This window comes from Aptenodytes patagonicus, chromosome 14 (assembly GCF_965638725.1).
Source record: "Aptenodytes patagonicus chromosome 14, bAptPat1.pri.cur, whole genome shotgun sequence".
Classification (NCBI taxonomy): domain Eukaryota; kingdom Metazoa; phylum Chordata; class Aves; order Sphenisciformes; family Spheniscidae; genus Aptenodytes; species Aptenodytes patagonicus.
In genome coordinates this window covers 10,060,083-10,076,601 of record NC_134962.1, presented here as the reverse complement: position 1 = coordinate 10,076,601, position 16,519 = coordinate 10,060,083, and the positions used below count along the sequence as shown (strand labels likewise).

Here is a 16,519-nt window from a genome sequence, read left to right as displayed (position 1 = left end):
CCCTGGCGGGCGCGGGGCACGCCGGGAGCTGTAGTCCCCCCGCCCCGAGGCGGGCTGCGGCTCTTTCGCCGGGCACGCCGGGACTTGTAGTCGTCGCGACGGAGGCGCTGCTCCCGGCCGGCCCCCGCGTCCATTGGCTGAGAGCGCGGAGGGAGGCGGTGACCGCGGGGGCTCGACCGCCCTCGATTGGCTAACCCCCTGCCCCGCCTCCCGGCGCGGTGCCGTCACTTCCTCCCCGGCCGGAGCTGGCCCCGCTCATTCTCTTTAGTGTTTGCCCTGTGCCCGCCGCCTCCCTCCGCTGCCGCGGTCGCCCCCCGGCCCCCCCCGGGACCCGGCCCATGGACTGAGCCGCCCGCTGGCCCGCACCACCAGCCGGCCCGGGAGCCGCAGCCCAGGCAGCCAGGTGAGGGGGGAGGCGGCCCGGGCTCCCCCCGGCGCCGAGGCAGCGGGGCGGGGGGTGGCGGCGGCGGCGGGGCCTAGCGGGGGCCGCGCCGAGCCGTGCCGGCGGGGCTGCGGGGAGGGGACAGCCCCCGCGGCGGGCACCCCCCCTCTCCCCGCGCCCCCTTGCTCCCCCCTCCCCCCCCCGCCGCTCCCCGCCTCCCCTCCCCGCATGGGGCTTTGCCCGGCTCCCGGGGGCGGCGGCGGGCCGGGTGGGCAGCCCGCGGGCCGGGTGGGCAGCCCCCGGCCCTGTCCCCACCGCCTGGCGGGGGCCCGGCGCGGGGGAGCGCCCGGCGCGGGGGGAGCGGGGCAGGTCGCGGCGGGCGAGCCGCGGGGCCGTCCCCGCTGAGCCTCGGTGGGGCCGCTGGCGGCGGCGCGGGACCCTGCCCGCCCTCCCTGCCCGAGCGGCCGCGGCGGCGCCCCCAGGCCGGCGGGGCGAGCGGTGGGGGCGGCGGGCGACTTGGCCGGCCCTAGCGAGGGAAGTGTCAGCGGCGGGGCTGGGCTCCCGGAGCGCTGTGAGCCGGGGCTGGCGGCAGCACCGGGCACCCCAGGTGCTCCAGGCGGGTGATGCTGGCAGTCCTTCTCTGCCCAAAATCCTCGTTTCGGCTTGGAGGGTGACAGCGGTGGCCCCCGGCCCCTCCAGGAGCGGGGGTTGGTGGCAGCACAGCTGGTTTAGGCTCTCTGAGCCCCTTGGAGAAAGCGGCTGCAGCCATCCTCCTTCTCCGGATTGCCCGGAGCGGGTGACAACAGTCACAGACTTCTGCAAAGTCTCAGGGGCGCACGATCTTGGTAGCAGAACTCCCGAGACTGAACTAGACTTGTCTGACTGTTCTGATAAAAGGTGTAGATACGGTGACAACAGCAGGAGACGCCCCCAGCCTTCTCCTTGTACAGATTACAGTGCAAACACCGAGGCAGCAGGTATTAGCAGCATGAGCTTTCTTTCTGAACGCTGGCATCGTCACACTTTCTCCTCGTTGCCCACGGGCTTTGGCAGCCATCGCTGCACCAGGCTCACTTTTCTTTTCACTGTTTTTTGATCACACCACCAGTTTTTCAGGAGATGTAACAGCAACAAGTTCCTTTTAAATCTACACTGCTTCTATCTGTCCTAGAGGCGATTCAGGGTTTGATTCGTTTGGGTTGTCCATCTAGGTGATACTACAGCTGGTAATGTTGACAGCCATTTTTCTGATTTATTCATCTTTGCTTTTCTGGCAGGTTTAAGGCAAACCTGGGAGGAACATCATTTGGAATGTAAATGAAGGCTAGGTGTATATATAGCAGTGAAATAAAATACCTGAATGAAGTCCTTTGTCTGCTTTTGGAATAGCATATTTATAAAATCTTCTTCCTTCTAACTAGAACATGCAAGCGTACTACATCGTTCCCTTGCTCAAACTGGCAGAAATGTATTTTTTTTAAAGACTAGTGAACATCAAACTTGAGTTTTAATGACGCAGCTATAGCTATGGTGTAATAAAGCGAGCTCTGATTTGTCTACTGATCATCTCGTACAAATTCGTATGTTCAAACTTTTACAGAGATATTCACTGGGTGTCTGTCACATCTTGATGAAAATTTTTTACCGTATTTTCTATTTTCTGATGTTGGATCAGAATCTCATTTCAAAATGCTCCTTAAAGGATGTATGCAAGATACAGTTCTTTTTTTATTATTATTTTAAGCAGCCACTCTTTCTTAGTTTGAAATTTTTCATAACATTTATCATTAATCATTTTTTCACTATCAGTACCAGTCAGTCAAAGTATTAGGTATTTTGTGGCAAAATTAAAGTGTTCACAGGTTGAAATAAATTTGGGGTGATGTAACTGTACAAAGTCGGGGCAAAATTGAAAACTGCTCTGTGCCTTTCGGATCTTACTGAAGAACAGCAACTTTATGCTGAAGACATAGGAACTTTCCAAAAAATTTTTTTTAATTGCTTTGTCTAGGATCCTTGCCGAGGGGTTGATTATTTTATTACAGTTCTTGAAGATGCAACTGGAACAGTAGAGGGGATCTGTGCACTGGTTACCGTGTTAACTGTAATGGGTATCATTGGGCTTTTTTGACCTGTTCTACTGCAGGGGGAAAAAAAAAAATCATTAAATATTTTGTCACAGTACTAACTAATTCAGCCAGAAGTAAGCATTTAAGCGTTTATCTTTATTCATGATTGACTTATCACTTTCTGGTTTATTATTTTGCATTATGTGTGGAACTCTCTGGTTTATGTGTACATCTGCTAGTTCCCTCTTTTCCTTCAGATTTTACTTTCAAATTTTAGCTTTTCATCACCTGTTCTCTTATTAATAATCCATGTCTTAGCTCCCGAACTAATTTGTTTAATATTTAGTGTTTCCGCCCTTGAAAATTCATCTTACCAGTACTCAAAAAGAGCACCATCTTTTTCTACAGGGAATGTCGCCTTTGAGATGTACCTTGTCTTGCCCACATATTATAGAAAAAGATTTATCTAAGAAGAAAACATTGTTCAGCTAGTGTTTTACATTTTGTGTAAATAGCCATAAGTCTGTAAAACTTGTAGTCTTTTTTTAATCTTGATTGATAGTGAATATTTATTTGCCCTTTTCCAATTGTAAATAGATAGGTTTTGTTCTTAAACACTGTTGCAGCAGTCAAACGCTTTAGAATTTTACGCTATATATTACAAAGCTACCACTGATGTGGGTTTTTCAAAGGTATATTGGGAGACAAAGCATCTCAACAAACCTCCTAGAATTTGTGGAAATCCGTTCTTCGTGCTCCAGAATGGTCGAGTGTGGGACAAAAGAGACTCCGCCACCACATTGGAGTTATTTAAAACTCCTTTAAAAAAAGGGAGGAGAGGGGGAATCTTTCTAACCAAAATTTATCTGGGTAATGAATGCACTGTAATATTCCCCAGTCTGCAAACAACAGGTGAAAAATGTTGTTGAACAGTGGGTCTGCCTTTGATGTGACCATAAATTCTAATTTGAGCTGTGGGGGATTGGCCTCCCCATCAGACCAGCTCAGCAGATTGTTCCTGCGGGGCAGAGAAGTGCTACTGCAATGCCGTGCTTTTACCCAAATGAGGGTTGGTTGACACTGAGTGGCAATAGAGCTACAGGCACGTAAAAATACAGGTGGCAGAGGGGTTGGTGAGTAAATGTTGTGCATTTCGCAGTTCATTTAGTTGTTTCAGTTCTGCCTAGCCCCCACCCCGCATACCTACATCCTTTTGCGGGGACAGGACTTGGGTTTTGTGTTCTAGTTGCCCATCTGTGAAACAGGGATAAATGGACTTCCCTGCTTTGAGAACAGAGTTTGTTGTTGATAAGGAGCAATTAATCTTCCTTGCTATGTGACTGAAGGGCCAGTAACTGTTCAGATGCACTATGTTATGAAGCATCCACTTTTCAGAAAGAAGTTAATGCAAAACCTTGTTTCCTATAGCTAAAACTTTTTCTTGGATGTTGTTTGTCATGATTTTTCGTTGGTGATGTCAAGAAGTCCTCCTAATTTGAACCTTGATGGTTTTATCTGGTATCTGTTCTGTTTCTCGTTCTACCCTGTTCTCGTTCCATAAAAAGTCCTCCCTGCCTGGTGCTGGTGGGTCACGAGTGGATGCAAAGAAAGTTTTAATGGGGTACACGTGCAAGTTCATAACAAGTAGCAAGATGAGAATGTCATAGCTTCCAGCCTTCCGAATGTGTGCATCCTGAGGAATGGGACACCTTTCCATATTCTGGTCCTGACAATGAATAAAACCTATTTCTTTGAGGATTTAGTCTCGCTTGTATTTTCAAGTGGTTTATCAGAGTTCAGAGCAAGTCTGCGGTAAGACCCATGTGAGATCCCCCTTTTTGCCAAACCTGTTGTTTAACAACAAGGCCTTGTCTTCCTCTGGTAAGAGACGGAAATGTGCTGTTACAGTCGGGTGCACGAAAGTGTGTTCTCAGTCATGGAATCGGGGCTGGGAGGGACTCCAGGGAGGGAAGTAGTCCATTCCGCTGCGGTGCCAGGTATGCCAGCCTCACTCTAAATGGATGTTTATCAGTTACGTAAAGTTTGCCAACAGTGAAGTCGCCTCTGTCACCCAAAGCGGTATAGTTCATTGCAACCATTACTATCAGAAAGCGTTTTCTTGATGTGCTTTTAAGCCTCTTGCCTCTAGTTCTGGCACTTTAAGCATGAAGAACAGATTATTCTTTTCCACTCCAAAAACCTTTTTGTGTACTTGAAGGCTGCTGGTTGTCAGGCCCCAGCGAGCCCTCTCCTCTTCAGCACATAGAAGCCCAAATCCTTTAGTGTTTTTTTTTAATAGGTTATATTTTTCTAAAGCTGAGTGTTTTGTGCTTTTCCTACTTTGTTTGTGCTATCTGGGTCCACATCTGTCTTGAAGCATGGTACCCACGTGTGGATGCACTGCTCCAGCTGAGGGCTCAGTAACCCTGAGTACAGAGTAGAAGCACTGCTGCAGATACCTCTCAGCCTATTTTTCCATTTCCGCATCTCAGTGCGATGATTGCTTTTTCTAAAAGAGCCTGTCAGCATTGGCTTGTGTTAGGTAATGGTGTTCTGTTGGTTGTAACTCTTCTCCCACTCTGCTGGTGTCCACTGGCGGTTTTTCTGCCCTGTGTTTGATCAGGAGACAGTGCCTGCTCAGAACCTTGCACCTGCTGGGATTAAGGTGCAAATCAAACAGGCTGAGCCTGGTTAGACTACCGGAGATGGCTGGAGAAAATTCAGTTGTCTTTGTACAACTTGGTTTTGATCCCGCCTGGGAGTATTACCCATTTCCTTGTTTTCCAGGTGCTTAATTAAGCCTCCAGAAAAACTTGTAGAAGAAGGGTTGAACTGATAGGTCTGTAATCCTCTCATCTCCCTTCTTCGCTCTCCAGTTAAAAAAATAGGCACGATGTCTGCCTTTTTCAGGCTCTGTATCCTTATCTGTTCTGCAGGACTCCTCCAAGATAACTGGTTACAGCTCTAAGATTCGTTGTAGGATTTTGAAATGGCTCTCTGAAGTAAATTCAGGAGCTTGTTTATCTACGTCCTCTTCTAACCTTAATCAAGATTGAGATCTTACCCATTTTGTTGCTGGTAGTAATGTTGCTAGCATCTGCGCGCAGTTGGCTTTAGTCATGGAAAAGAAGGATTAAACACTTTGTGCTATATTTGTAAGCAGAATAAAATACGTTTTGGTTTCCATTTAGAGCAGTCCATGCAGTGACAGGTTTCATATTCAGTACTGAAACAATTTTATTCTAAAATGGTTTTAGCTAGGTTGATTTTTTTTTTATATGCCTATTTGTGAGTGAAATCATTAGACTGGAAATGTAGCTAAAAGGTAGAATTTACATCAGATTTTTGCAGTTAATAGCTGCCAGAGTTTCTCAGGTTAGTGGCTTGCTCGTGGTTTGGCTTTGTGAATTTAGGTCTGAGTCTAATTTCAGTAGCTGATCTCTAGGGCTGTTAGGAAGAAGGTTAACTTCTACAGAACTGGAAGCCTTACTACAGAAAGAGACCTTGGAAGTGACTCATAATCCTGCAAAGAGCAGAGATTCCACTGTTTGTGTAAGAAAAATCACTTGGGTTTGGGGAAAGAGCAAGGAAGGAAGATTCTTGGATCAGGTCAGAATTTCTGCTTGGAAAAACATAGCTCCTTTGAGCAGTCTGTCAGTGAGAATTTAATGGTCATACAAATTCTTGTCATCCAAACGGATGAGGCAAACTCAGTGTAGTCGTGAGACATTTACTACAGAAGATCTTTTTGTAGCTTCAGGAAGCAAAATGCTAACTCTCTGTTTTTCCTTTTAGGCATTCTCCATCATAAATATCCTATTCAGAACTAAATCCAAATCTTCACTCTCTGGATCTCCTAAAGGTACAGGAAACTTACTTAAAACATTAAAGTTTCTTACCTTTTATTTGCATCATATTAAAGAAACCACAAGTTGTGGTAAAACATCATTATCCACAGGAAGTCTCTGTTTTTTGTTTGATCCTCTGGCATCTATCTGCAACACCTTTGAGAATTATGACACAAAAAAGCCCCAAGAGAGCTTTTATCTGAAAATGCTACCTTCTTTCTTTTATATAGGAAGATTTTAATTTATTTTTGGCTGAGTGGACTGAGACTGTGTTCACATCTTTGTGCATTTATTTGCTTGCCTTTTGGTTACCTCTGAACTTTGCATTTTTAATGTATTCAAAATTTCTGGGAATATTCCAGGCATTGATGCACCAGAAGAAAATAAATATTCTGAAAACTGGAGTGGGGAACAGTGCTCTGTCATCTGAAAATCCATCTCTCTAAGTTTTTTATTGTCCATAGGTCATTGAATTGTTTGATGGCAGCCATTAACATCATGAGGATAATATTCTAGTGCAACACTGTCTCAATAAAATTTAAAATATTAATGTCTGAGTTAGCGAATAGTAAGTGTGGAAGGGTGGGAAAGGAGCAAGTTATGCGATTAGCTGCTGGCTAAGATGGTACGAGTAAAACATTTGTTAATTCAGCTATCTTTCGATGTTTGTGAGTGGTTTTAAGTTCTAGCGATGCCTCGAGTATTGTATAGGGGTCAGTTATTTGTACTAGCATTTGTCTTGAAAAGTTTGAAGCAGCTAACCCCTGATTACATGGAAAAATCACCTGAAATACTGGCATCTCTTTGTTTCTCTATCCACAGAAACAGCATTTATAAGTTGTTAGCTTCAACTTTCTAGGTTATGGTGCTTTTTCTTGGACAGTTAGGATTTTGTAAGCCTGTTATAGGGTAGAGGGCATATTACTTTGTAAAAGTACTGCAAACCCTTTTATAATCCCCAAATAACCTATAATTAAATGTGCAGTGATGGACAGTGAGTTCTTATACCCTAGTGAAATACTTCACACAAATCAACTACAGTATCATAAACTTCACAGGTAGCTGAAAAAATACAAACAAAATTCCAGTCTGTTTTGTCAGACTGTTCTTTGAAGTTGCTTGTCAAAGTACGAGCTGAATGTTTTCAAATAGAAAACATAATATATATTTGTATATATAAACTTGTAAGGTATAATCTTGTAAGTTACTACCTAGCATCTAAAATTGTCAGAAATTTGTAAAGTGGCATTTCAGCAATTCACAAGATGTTTTTAATGTTTACTTTGCTTTGATTCTGCCTGAATTCAATCTAGTGAACTCTGAAATAGTTCTGAATTGGTGATAACTTACAGGATGTAGATTCAAATTTTGACCTGAATATAAAAACGTGAGATTGGTGTATTGGTTAAGGAGAGAGAAACGTGATGATGATGTAGCGATTTATGTAGCAATTTATGTAGAAACAAGCATTCTATCCACTTAGGTTAAAAATGATACATTCATTGGAAATGTTTTATTTTCCTTGCAATTCAGTTCTCTCCCTGATAATAAATTTCTCTTCAGCTGTGGCGAAAGACTGGCATGCCCAGTTACTCGGCTACTTGAATGTCTTGGCGATAAACCTTGAGCAGCAGTGTGTTCTACAGGTTTCAGATTTCTATTTCAAGTAAAGGTATAGCTTATTGATTCCTTAAAATTTCTTTTTGGTTAGGCGTTGCAGCTTTTCCTTCCTCCACCTTTAGAAACAGTCAGGGAAAGGAGCACTCACAGGATCCTGTTGAGTATATCTCTTCTTTCTTGCTAAATTAATGGCTCCAGAGGCCAGGTATTTGTATGGTAATTTTGGTCATCAAATCATGGCTACACTTGTAATTGCAAAGCATTTTGCAAACAGAAGGGTGGGTGGGATTGTTACCATCTTACAGATGTATAAAGTGAGCTGTGCTTAAACTCCCAATACTTGGTTTGTTGTGAGGTTGGAAGTCTTTCGGATTCCCAGAAGGTACATAAAGGCTGAACTCTTCCGGCTTGTTGGAAGCTTGGGGCAGGGCGTGTGGTGAATTCCAGCGAGGTGTGCTTCACACGCTTTCCTAGGTCCTTACTTGGTCCGTTTAGAGGTGACTGAGCAGCCAGACTGCCGAAGAAGCTGGGCGATTGGTCTCTGTGCTGAGAATAAGCAGGTTATGAGCTATGGACGTGTCTGCAGCATTTTTTTTGTCTGGTCATGGAATGCGCACAGCTGAAGTCTATCCGAAATTGGATCAGTTTCCAAAACCTTATTGTTTCAAGCACTAGGCTGTGACCTCAAGTCTCCACAGATTTTTGTGAATAATGGCTGAATTGTCTGTCCTGAATATTATTCTAACCAGAGGTGTTTGAAGAAAAGCTTTTTCAAGCTGAACACTGATGGTTATAACTCTTGATGGAGAGAGATCTGGGTAGAGAGCAGTCTGAGCTGTACCGCTGTGAGGTTCTGTAGTACTCGGCTGTAAATATAGAAAGTGAGCTAATAATATCCTTGTCAGGGAATTCCCTTCTTGGGGGAAAAAAAAATTACTAGGGATTGGTATGCTGTTCTTCTCTGCATTTGTGTGATAGTTGACTAGAAAACCACTTTAATGTATGTACTTTGGAGCTGAAATTCCATGTTCCCTAAAACCAGGTGATGGCAAATGAAGGATAGTGCCTTGCTTTAAAAGCAAAGTGCTTGTAGGCAGAGTTTTCTGAGAAGAATTTCAGACTTCCTTTCCAGCATGACCTGAAAGATCCTGATGTTATTGACTTCAAAATAAAAAAATTTGGTGTCGTCTGCTCAAAATGCGTGGATTAGAAACTGTTTAACTTCAATTACGTTGAAGGGCATTGCACTTCAGCAGGAAAGGAGAATTAGCTTTTTTTATTGCACTGCAAGACCTTATAGTCTTTTCCAGGCAATTATTATTGTTGTATTATGTTTGAAAATTTTCAGTGTTTTTAGTGATGCTCCTGGGAATGAAACTTAGCAATTATAAAATTATTACCCTGGAGTCTTATTCTACATACTTTTCATCTTTGTCTTTCGACTTCTTGGAGCTCCTTTAGACAGACGCCCTAATACCCTTTTCACAGTTATAACGCATCCAATGTGTAACTTCTGCAAATTTAGTAGTCAAATATAGGATTTGTTTTGAGTATAATCTACATATAGGTCTTCTGAACTAATGAGATCTGAACTAATTTCACTCTCCAGTAAAAAACAAAGTTACACAACTGGTAGTATGATAAGCCTGGCAAGTTTATGATGTTTTCTCAAAGTAAAAATATTCCAGATGGTAGATTTTTTTGGTGTATCTGTTGCTTCCCAGTTACTTCTTTCCTCTTATTTGATAAATAAATAAATCTTTGTATCCATGAATGTATTAATCTAGGTTCTCCTCTTAGGTTTGTTTTGTCAGTAACTAGCTAAAAACTTCACTCTGACTCATTGCTGCTCCTCTTACATTTCAAGTCCATTCACAGGTTCAGAATTTGAAGCTTACAGAGCACTAGTGGAGTTGCGTTGCTACTAATAGCTCCCTGGTGGTATCTGGAGCAGTGATTTCTCTTCTCCTTTTCATCTATAAATTACGAAAGAATAAACCTTTGTTGCCCTAATAAAATCTGTAGGTGACCAATGTATGTGTGCGTGTGTGTGCCTTTGTGTGTAAAAATATATTTACTTGGCTGTAAAATTTATTTTTAATAAATAAATTGATGTGGATCGTAAGCGGATATGGGCAGCTGAGCTCTGGCAGCAATGATAGCCTTCAAACTGGCAACCTGTTAGTGTATATTTAGGTTTAACTGTCTGAGCATGAAGATAATGTTGCATCCATGTGTAAGAGAAATCTAATACTGTTTGTCGGTGGAGGAAAGACCTATCACAATACTTCACATTGACTGGTGCAAGTTCATCGCTTGGAGGTGTTTCTTCTTAAATGAACGTGGATGCCTATGAGCACTTTCAAAGCTTCTTTACAGTGTTACAAGCCCAAATAACTCTAAATTGATGCTCGAACTGTGACTGAGACATGTTCTGACTTAAATAGAACTAACCTTCAAAACGCATGTAGCTTATAAAGTTTATGAACTCTTACACCTTCGCTTTTCCCAGTCATAGCTACTTCGGCATTTTCTGCTGGACACCAGTTGTGTTCCCCTTATAAGTGGCTAGGCATTCTTCTTGGTGGTCCTGGGGGAAAAAAGTATATGATTATAATAAAGGGTGCATGCTCTAAATAGTTGTTTTGTGAAGACTGCATTTATTGCTTGCCCTTCCAAGTTAAAAACTTTAGCTTCAAATGGTAGAATGCATGAAATGTAATCCATTTGTGAAAGTTGCTCTTTGTTTAGTATATAAGCAGTGGCTATCAGTTTAAGGAACTGGATTTGCTTTGTAAATGGATTCAGTGATGGGGAAAACAGATGGATAGTTATCTTAAATGCACAAGCATAAATAAAACTTCTGTACTACTCTTTTATAAATGAAAGAAATGTGAAACTTAAATGATAGGGCATATAGATTGAAATATGCTGTTAAAACTGGATGCGTGACTTACTGCATACGAAATAGAAACAATGGATGCGTGATTGAACGCTTTTTCCCCTTTTCCCCTTTTTGCTAATGGAGAAATAATTTCAATAGATTGTTAGTTAGAGAATGCTAAATATTTAGTATAATCTTTTTTTCATCTTTACATTTTAGGTCAGCAATTTGGCTTCATCACACTGAGTTTGCCTGCATTCAAAGCTGTTTACCTACAGTAATTTGCTCTGGTTGGAAGTGAACATGTCTCAAGTTCAAATTCAGAATCCTTCTGCTGCCCTTGCAGGGAGCCAAATATTGAATAAAAACCCATCTCTTTCACAGCCTTTGAGTATTCCTTCTACTACTAGTTCTTTGCCCTCTGAAAATGCAGGTAGACCTATCCAAAACTCTGCTTTACCCTCTGCATCAGTTACATCCACCAATGCAGCTGCAGGTAAGATTGAGTGTCTGTTAATAAGTGTATGTATTCTTAGTGTTTATAGTTTGGCATGATACATTCCTGATGTCTTGCACCTACTAATAACTTTAAAAGTAATATTTATCCAACTACAGTAGCTTGTAATGCTTTCTCCCTATTGAATGAAATCTGTTTGAGACAGATAGAAGTGTACTTTTCCATGAAGTTCTAATAATTAATTGAAATGTTTGTAATAGTAAAGACTATTTAAAATTGTATAGCATTGAATTTTTAAAACATGGCTATCCATCTTTTCTACAAGTAGCTTGTTTTAAATATAAAAAATGTGTTGTTTGAAGTAGTTTGTTTAGTTCTATTATCTTTAGTTCTTTTATGACCAGTTTAATGATAACTATATTGTGCTAATAAAATATAGTGGAGCAAATAAAAGGTAATAAATAAAAAATAGATAATAGGGAAAAATAGGAGAAGGAAAAAGAAATTAACTGACTTTTTGAAATTATTCAAAGCAAGTGACCGTGATGAATACTTAGAAGATTTGCTCCTTGAAATGTACTACGTAAGATGCAAGCTAAATGCAGGAGTCTCCTAACTTCATACTTCTGGCTTGCATTAAAACATTAAATTTAATGATGCTGTCTTTTAGGCATGCGCGTTGCTTGGAAATCCCAAAGTTCAGTAGCTTGTTGCCAGTTTGGCTAATGAGCAGAGCTGTCTATTCCAGCAAATCTTTTCTGAGAAGTGGTGTATTGCAGACAACTAAATGCTAAGCTAATGAGATTTTTTTTTTTGATTAAAAATTGTAGTAGAGTTCATAGCTACCTGTTCATTTATCTGATTTTATGTAATCTTTCAGCTCCTTCAAACATGGCAAACCCCAAAGAGAAAACCCCAATGTGTCTTGTGAATGAGTTAGCCCGTTTCAACAAGATTCAGCCTGAGTATAAGCTTTTGAGTGAGCAAGGTCCAGCTCATTCCAAGGTAAATATTCATATAAGTTTCTTATCGCTGCTGTTCGTGCTCTTTCACTTTCAGAAATGGAAAGGCAAAGTATATGCTTTTGGTGCAAGATAATAAAGAATAATAGAGAGGAATGGGAAGCTCACCAAAGTACTGATGGTAGGGAAGTGTGAAGCTGTTACATGTGTACTGAAAAGTTGGTTTTCCAAAGTACATAAAGGTTGAACTTACCTGTTACCTAAAACTACTTAGCTTTTTTGAAGAGTTATTTATGATAGCTCCGTTATGAGATGCTTGGCTTTGACTTTCATTTAATAAAGCAAGGTTTGTCCCTTGCACTCTTTGCTAAAAAATTTTTGTATTAAATATGGATGATCTTTATACAATCACTTTCTAGTACGATGTTAAGCTTTTGTTCTACATCTTTCCTGTTCTGCAAGTTTTCTGTGTTCCTCCTGTATGCATTTTAATATTTTGAGATTAATCCCACCAACTTTAAAAGATTAAAATAGTTTCTTAGTCCAAATTATCCCGTGAAATGCAGGGAGATTTATGGCAATTATGTTTCTTTAGGAAAAATGCTACATAAGGAGTTGTAGTGCTTTTGTGTCTATGTAGTTGGCAAGGTACAAATCTATATTTGTTGATATGCCCGGAATAAGTTTTATGACTTAAAATTAAGAGTTGTTCTCTCTTGTGCTCATCGTAACTGAATGTTGCTTTGCTCTTGCTCTGTTTTAGTTGTAAATAAAATGAACCCTCCTATCTTAATTGCCCGATATTTGGAAAACAAGGATCTTGGTATATGTTCTTTAATGCCTGAAGTACAGTTTGATTGAACAGCACTGAACATCCATCTATTCTGGAACAGTTACTTTAGCAAAAGAACTTTTAGTTCTTCACAGTGGGAGTATAGGAATGCCTCGGGTAGACCAGCATGTGGTGTGCATCCCATATCATGGCATATCTTTTACAATGTGTCAAAATCTCAGAAATACACAATTCCTTTGGTGTTCTGTTCCTGTGCAGAGAGAGTTTTTCAGGACTACAGCAAATATACAAGCAGTTTGTGTTACTTCAAAGAACACTGAAGAAGGGAGTTTTAGCATTATTAAGCTTTTCAATCCTTGTTGAAGATCTCTATTGTATGAGAACTGAGGTCAAGGCATACAGGGAAAATCAGCCTGGGATGTGTCTATTTAATCTGACATCGTCTCTTAAAAGGTGTTTCCCAGAACAGTGTTTGTTGTATGTTAGAGGAATTGCCTTTAATTGAATAATATTAAGAACTAAAATCTTTTGTCCAAAATATGCATAGTGTCAGCTTCAGTGTGCAGAGGAGGCAAGGTTTGCATTTACAAAAAGTATTGGAATAACATTCAGAGCATCTGTTCACTTGTGTTTTCATTCTGATTGAAATTAAACTTCATTTAATTACCAGGGAGACCTTGGCTTGCTGTTGTCTCATTAATTTGTGAAAATTTAGGGCAATATATATCCTTCCTTATCCCACATACTTAAAAAGAAGTGCCACAGAGCTTTGCTCTATAATCAAATAGACTTGTGCTCACCTGTGGGCATGTAGAAGCTTTTATGGTGCAACGTGAACTTATCTTTCTTCAAACTGCTGAAAAATATCATTTTAAAAAAACCAAACCCACAGTATTAAAGCAAGAATTAAGTTATGTGGAATAAAAAAGTCTGAATTTCAAGGCCGCTGTTCCGAGTAATGTTGGCATACCCAGCTATCCGGGTAGCTGTCACCTCTATACACGTTGTATCTTTCGGTTTTTAGCCTATAAGATCTCACTTGCTAGCTACAATTACTGTGACATTCTTAGTTCAGTAATCAGGGAAATCCTATCGATGTCCAAAGTGTTTAAAATCTGGAGATGACATGGTAGTTGAAGAAGGCTTTGATTACTGTTTTCTCAACTTTTGCATCACTAAAGGACTCATTGTTTTGCATAAGAGGGTCTAATAAATTATGTGAATTCTGAAGCAGCTCGTAATAAAATTAATGTTTTCTATTTTTGAGGTGTTTACAGTGCAACTGACTCTTGGGGACCAGCACTGGGAAGCTGAAGGAACTAGTATTAAAAAAGCGCAACATGCGGCAGCTGCCAAAGCTTTGGAAGGGACAAAATTCCCTAAGCCTACAGCTCGTCCATCTCGTAGTGAAGGCAAGAATCCAGGTATATGACACAACAAACTGATTTTAAAATAAATAAATAATAAAATACACCTTTCTGGTTTTGGTACGTGTTTTGAAGTTGCATAAGGATGAATAAAAACAGTGATTCTGCATATTTAACAATGGCAGTTGTCAGGTTTTGTGAGAACGTCATCTTGATTTAATCTTTGGTCATTGTAGGTAATGTAAGAAAAATCGTCATATTAACAAGTTAAAGTATAGGGGGTCTTCAAGTCATTCAGGCTTGAAGAACCCACTGCTTAACTTACTGTTTTGTATTGTAACACTTGGTGGAATCCTGGAAAAGATGTTTATCCTACTCTTAAAAAAAAAAAAAAAAAAAAAAAAAGAAAACTAAGTAAAAAAAATCCAAACAAAAAAAACCATGAGGAATTCGGTCACAGCAAAGAATAATCTTTTGTGTGGGCAGATGAATGCGTTTTGAATTATCCTATCAGAATTACCAAAGCTTGACAATAAAGATTTCTTTGGAAATGTAAGTTAAAAAAACCCAACAAAACCCAAAAAACAAAACTGTTAAATTTGTGTTGAGGGATTGGATCAGAACTTTGAAACTTGCGTCATTTATACTTCTTTAAAGAGAAATAGACATTGATTTGTATAAAAGCATTTAAGGTGTAGTTAACTATGTTTAGGGAGCTTCTTACTTTACTAAGCTTGCTTTTAAGATATATTTAAAATGTAACATTAAGTATGAACTAGCTTCACATCTCAGCTGCACGTGTGATTGTTTTGCATTTACTCTTAGTCACTTGAATGCAAAGCTATTAGGATAGCGTTAGTATGGTCAGCGAAGGTTAAAACTTATCTTATGTGCCAGTTGTATTCTGATGTCACCTAAATTCTTTCTTTAGAAACACTTTGTACAGTCAACAGTGAAAATATTAAAGCTAGCAATTACTCTTGTCTGTGAATCTGTTCCATAATTTCATTTTCTTTTGGCAATTGCCTTGTAAGAAAACACTGTTGTACTAGAGTACATGCTGATTTTTGAGCCAGTGAGGCCTGTGATAGAAAAAATGACCATTTATGTGACTGTTCTTTCTCAGATGAGAATAGTCAGTGAGTCAATTCTTCATCCGCACGATATCTACACTGAGAGAAATGTTTATAGCCCTCAGTAGCAATATACCTTCCTTTTGAAAAGGCAAGTTGTAATTTGAAAGTGAAGGGTCATAAAAACCCTTCTTAGGTCATTGACTACAAAGAGAAATGTTTGATCATTCTCAGTAAACAACAGAAACAGAAGATACATAGCATGTCTGTTAACTTAATTTAAAAGGATTTTTTTGGGAAGAGAAATTTCTGTTCTGCAGACCACACCGTTAGATACGCTGTAAAAATTGGTAGCTTAAAGCAAAATAAAAAAACAAATAAAAAAAAAAAACCCAGCAAATTCACTTCTTTGTAGCAGGATTTGTCACAACTGTACCAGGCTGCTAATTTAATATGCATCATGTAGACTTATTTTCTTTGTGTTCATTAGTACTTCTATTCAGAATTCATTGAAGATACTACATATGGCAAAACTTGAGCTCATTTTTCCCTGCTTTGAGACAGCATAAGAGTTTAGATTGTTTCAGTTCCTTGTGACAGTTGGACAACTCTTTTTATATTCCTTTTTATTTAGACAGTGTAACCCCCACAGTGGAGTTAAACGCACTTTGCATGAAGCTGGGAAAGAAACCTATGTACAAACCTATCGATCCTTATACGGGGATGAGATCCACTTACAACTATACTATGAGAGGTGGTACTTATCCTCCACGGTATGTATTGTTTAATTTTTTGGTTTTGTAGTCGCATATCTTTGAACTTCCGCTCTCATCATCCGAGTGCTTTGATGCTATCTTCTGAAAACTAGCTACAAATACAATATCCCTTAAAGGGATATTCAGCTTGAAACATAGCCAGCTTATGAGGCAAAAGGTTTTGATAAGTACACCCCATTGATATCTGTAATTTGTCTTATTTAAGGGTTTTTTTTTTCTTTGGGGGGAAGGGGAAGGGGAGGAAAAAGGGAACTGAACCAAATGAAGAAGTGTTTTTGAGGGCATTTG

The 16,519-nt window shown here is 40.4% G+C and overlaps 1 protein-coding gene across 5 annotated transcripts in view; it reads left to right on the top strand.

Moving 5' to 3' along the window:
- Positions 1-265: 265 nt before the first annotated feature.
- Positions 266-16,519, top strand: part of STAU1 (staufen double-stranded RNA binding protein 1) — a 33,264-nt gene continuing 17,010 nt past the window's right edge. For 4 of the 5 annotated variants that reach the window (XM_076352376.1, XM_076352375.1, XM_076352374.1 and 1 more), the window contains exons 1-6: positions 266-403; positions 6,247-6,313; positions 11,023-11,299; positions 12,141-12,265; positions 14,283-14,439; positions 16,090-16,228. In XM_076352376.1, the coding sequence (XP_076208491.1) occupies positions 11,107-11,299; positions 12,141-12,265; positions 14,283-14,439; positions 16,090-16,228 (614 nt within the window). In that variant the 5' untranslated portion in view covers positions 266-403; positions 6,247-6,313; positions 11,023-11,106. The remainder of the gene's footprint in view (positions 404-6,246; positions 6,314-11,022; positions 11,300-12,140; positions 12,266-14,282; positions 14,440-16,089; positions 16,229-16,519) is intronic. The other variant, XM_076352373.1, reaches the window with a different exon arrangement.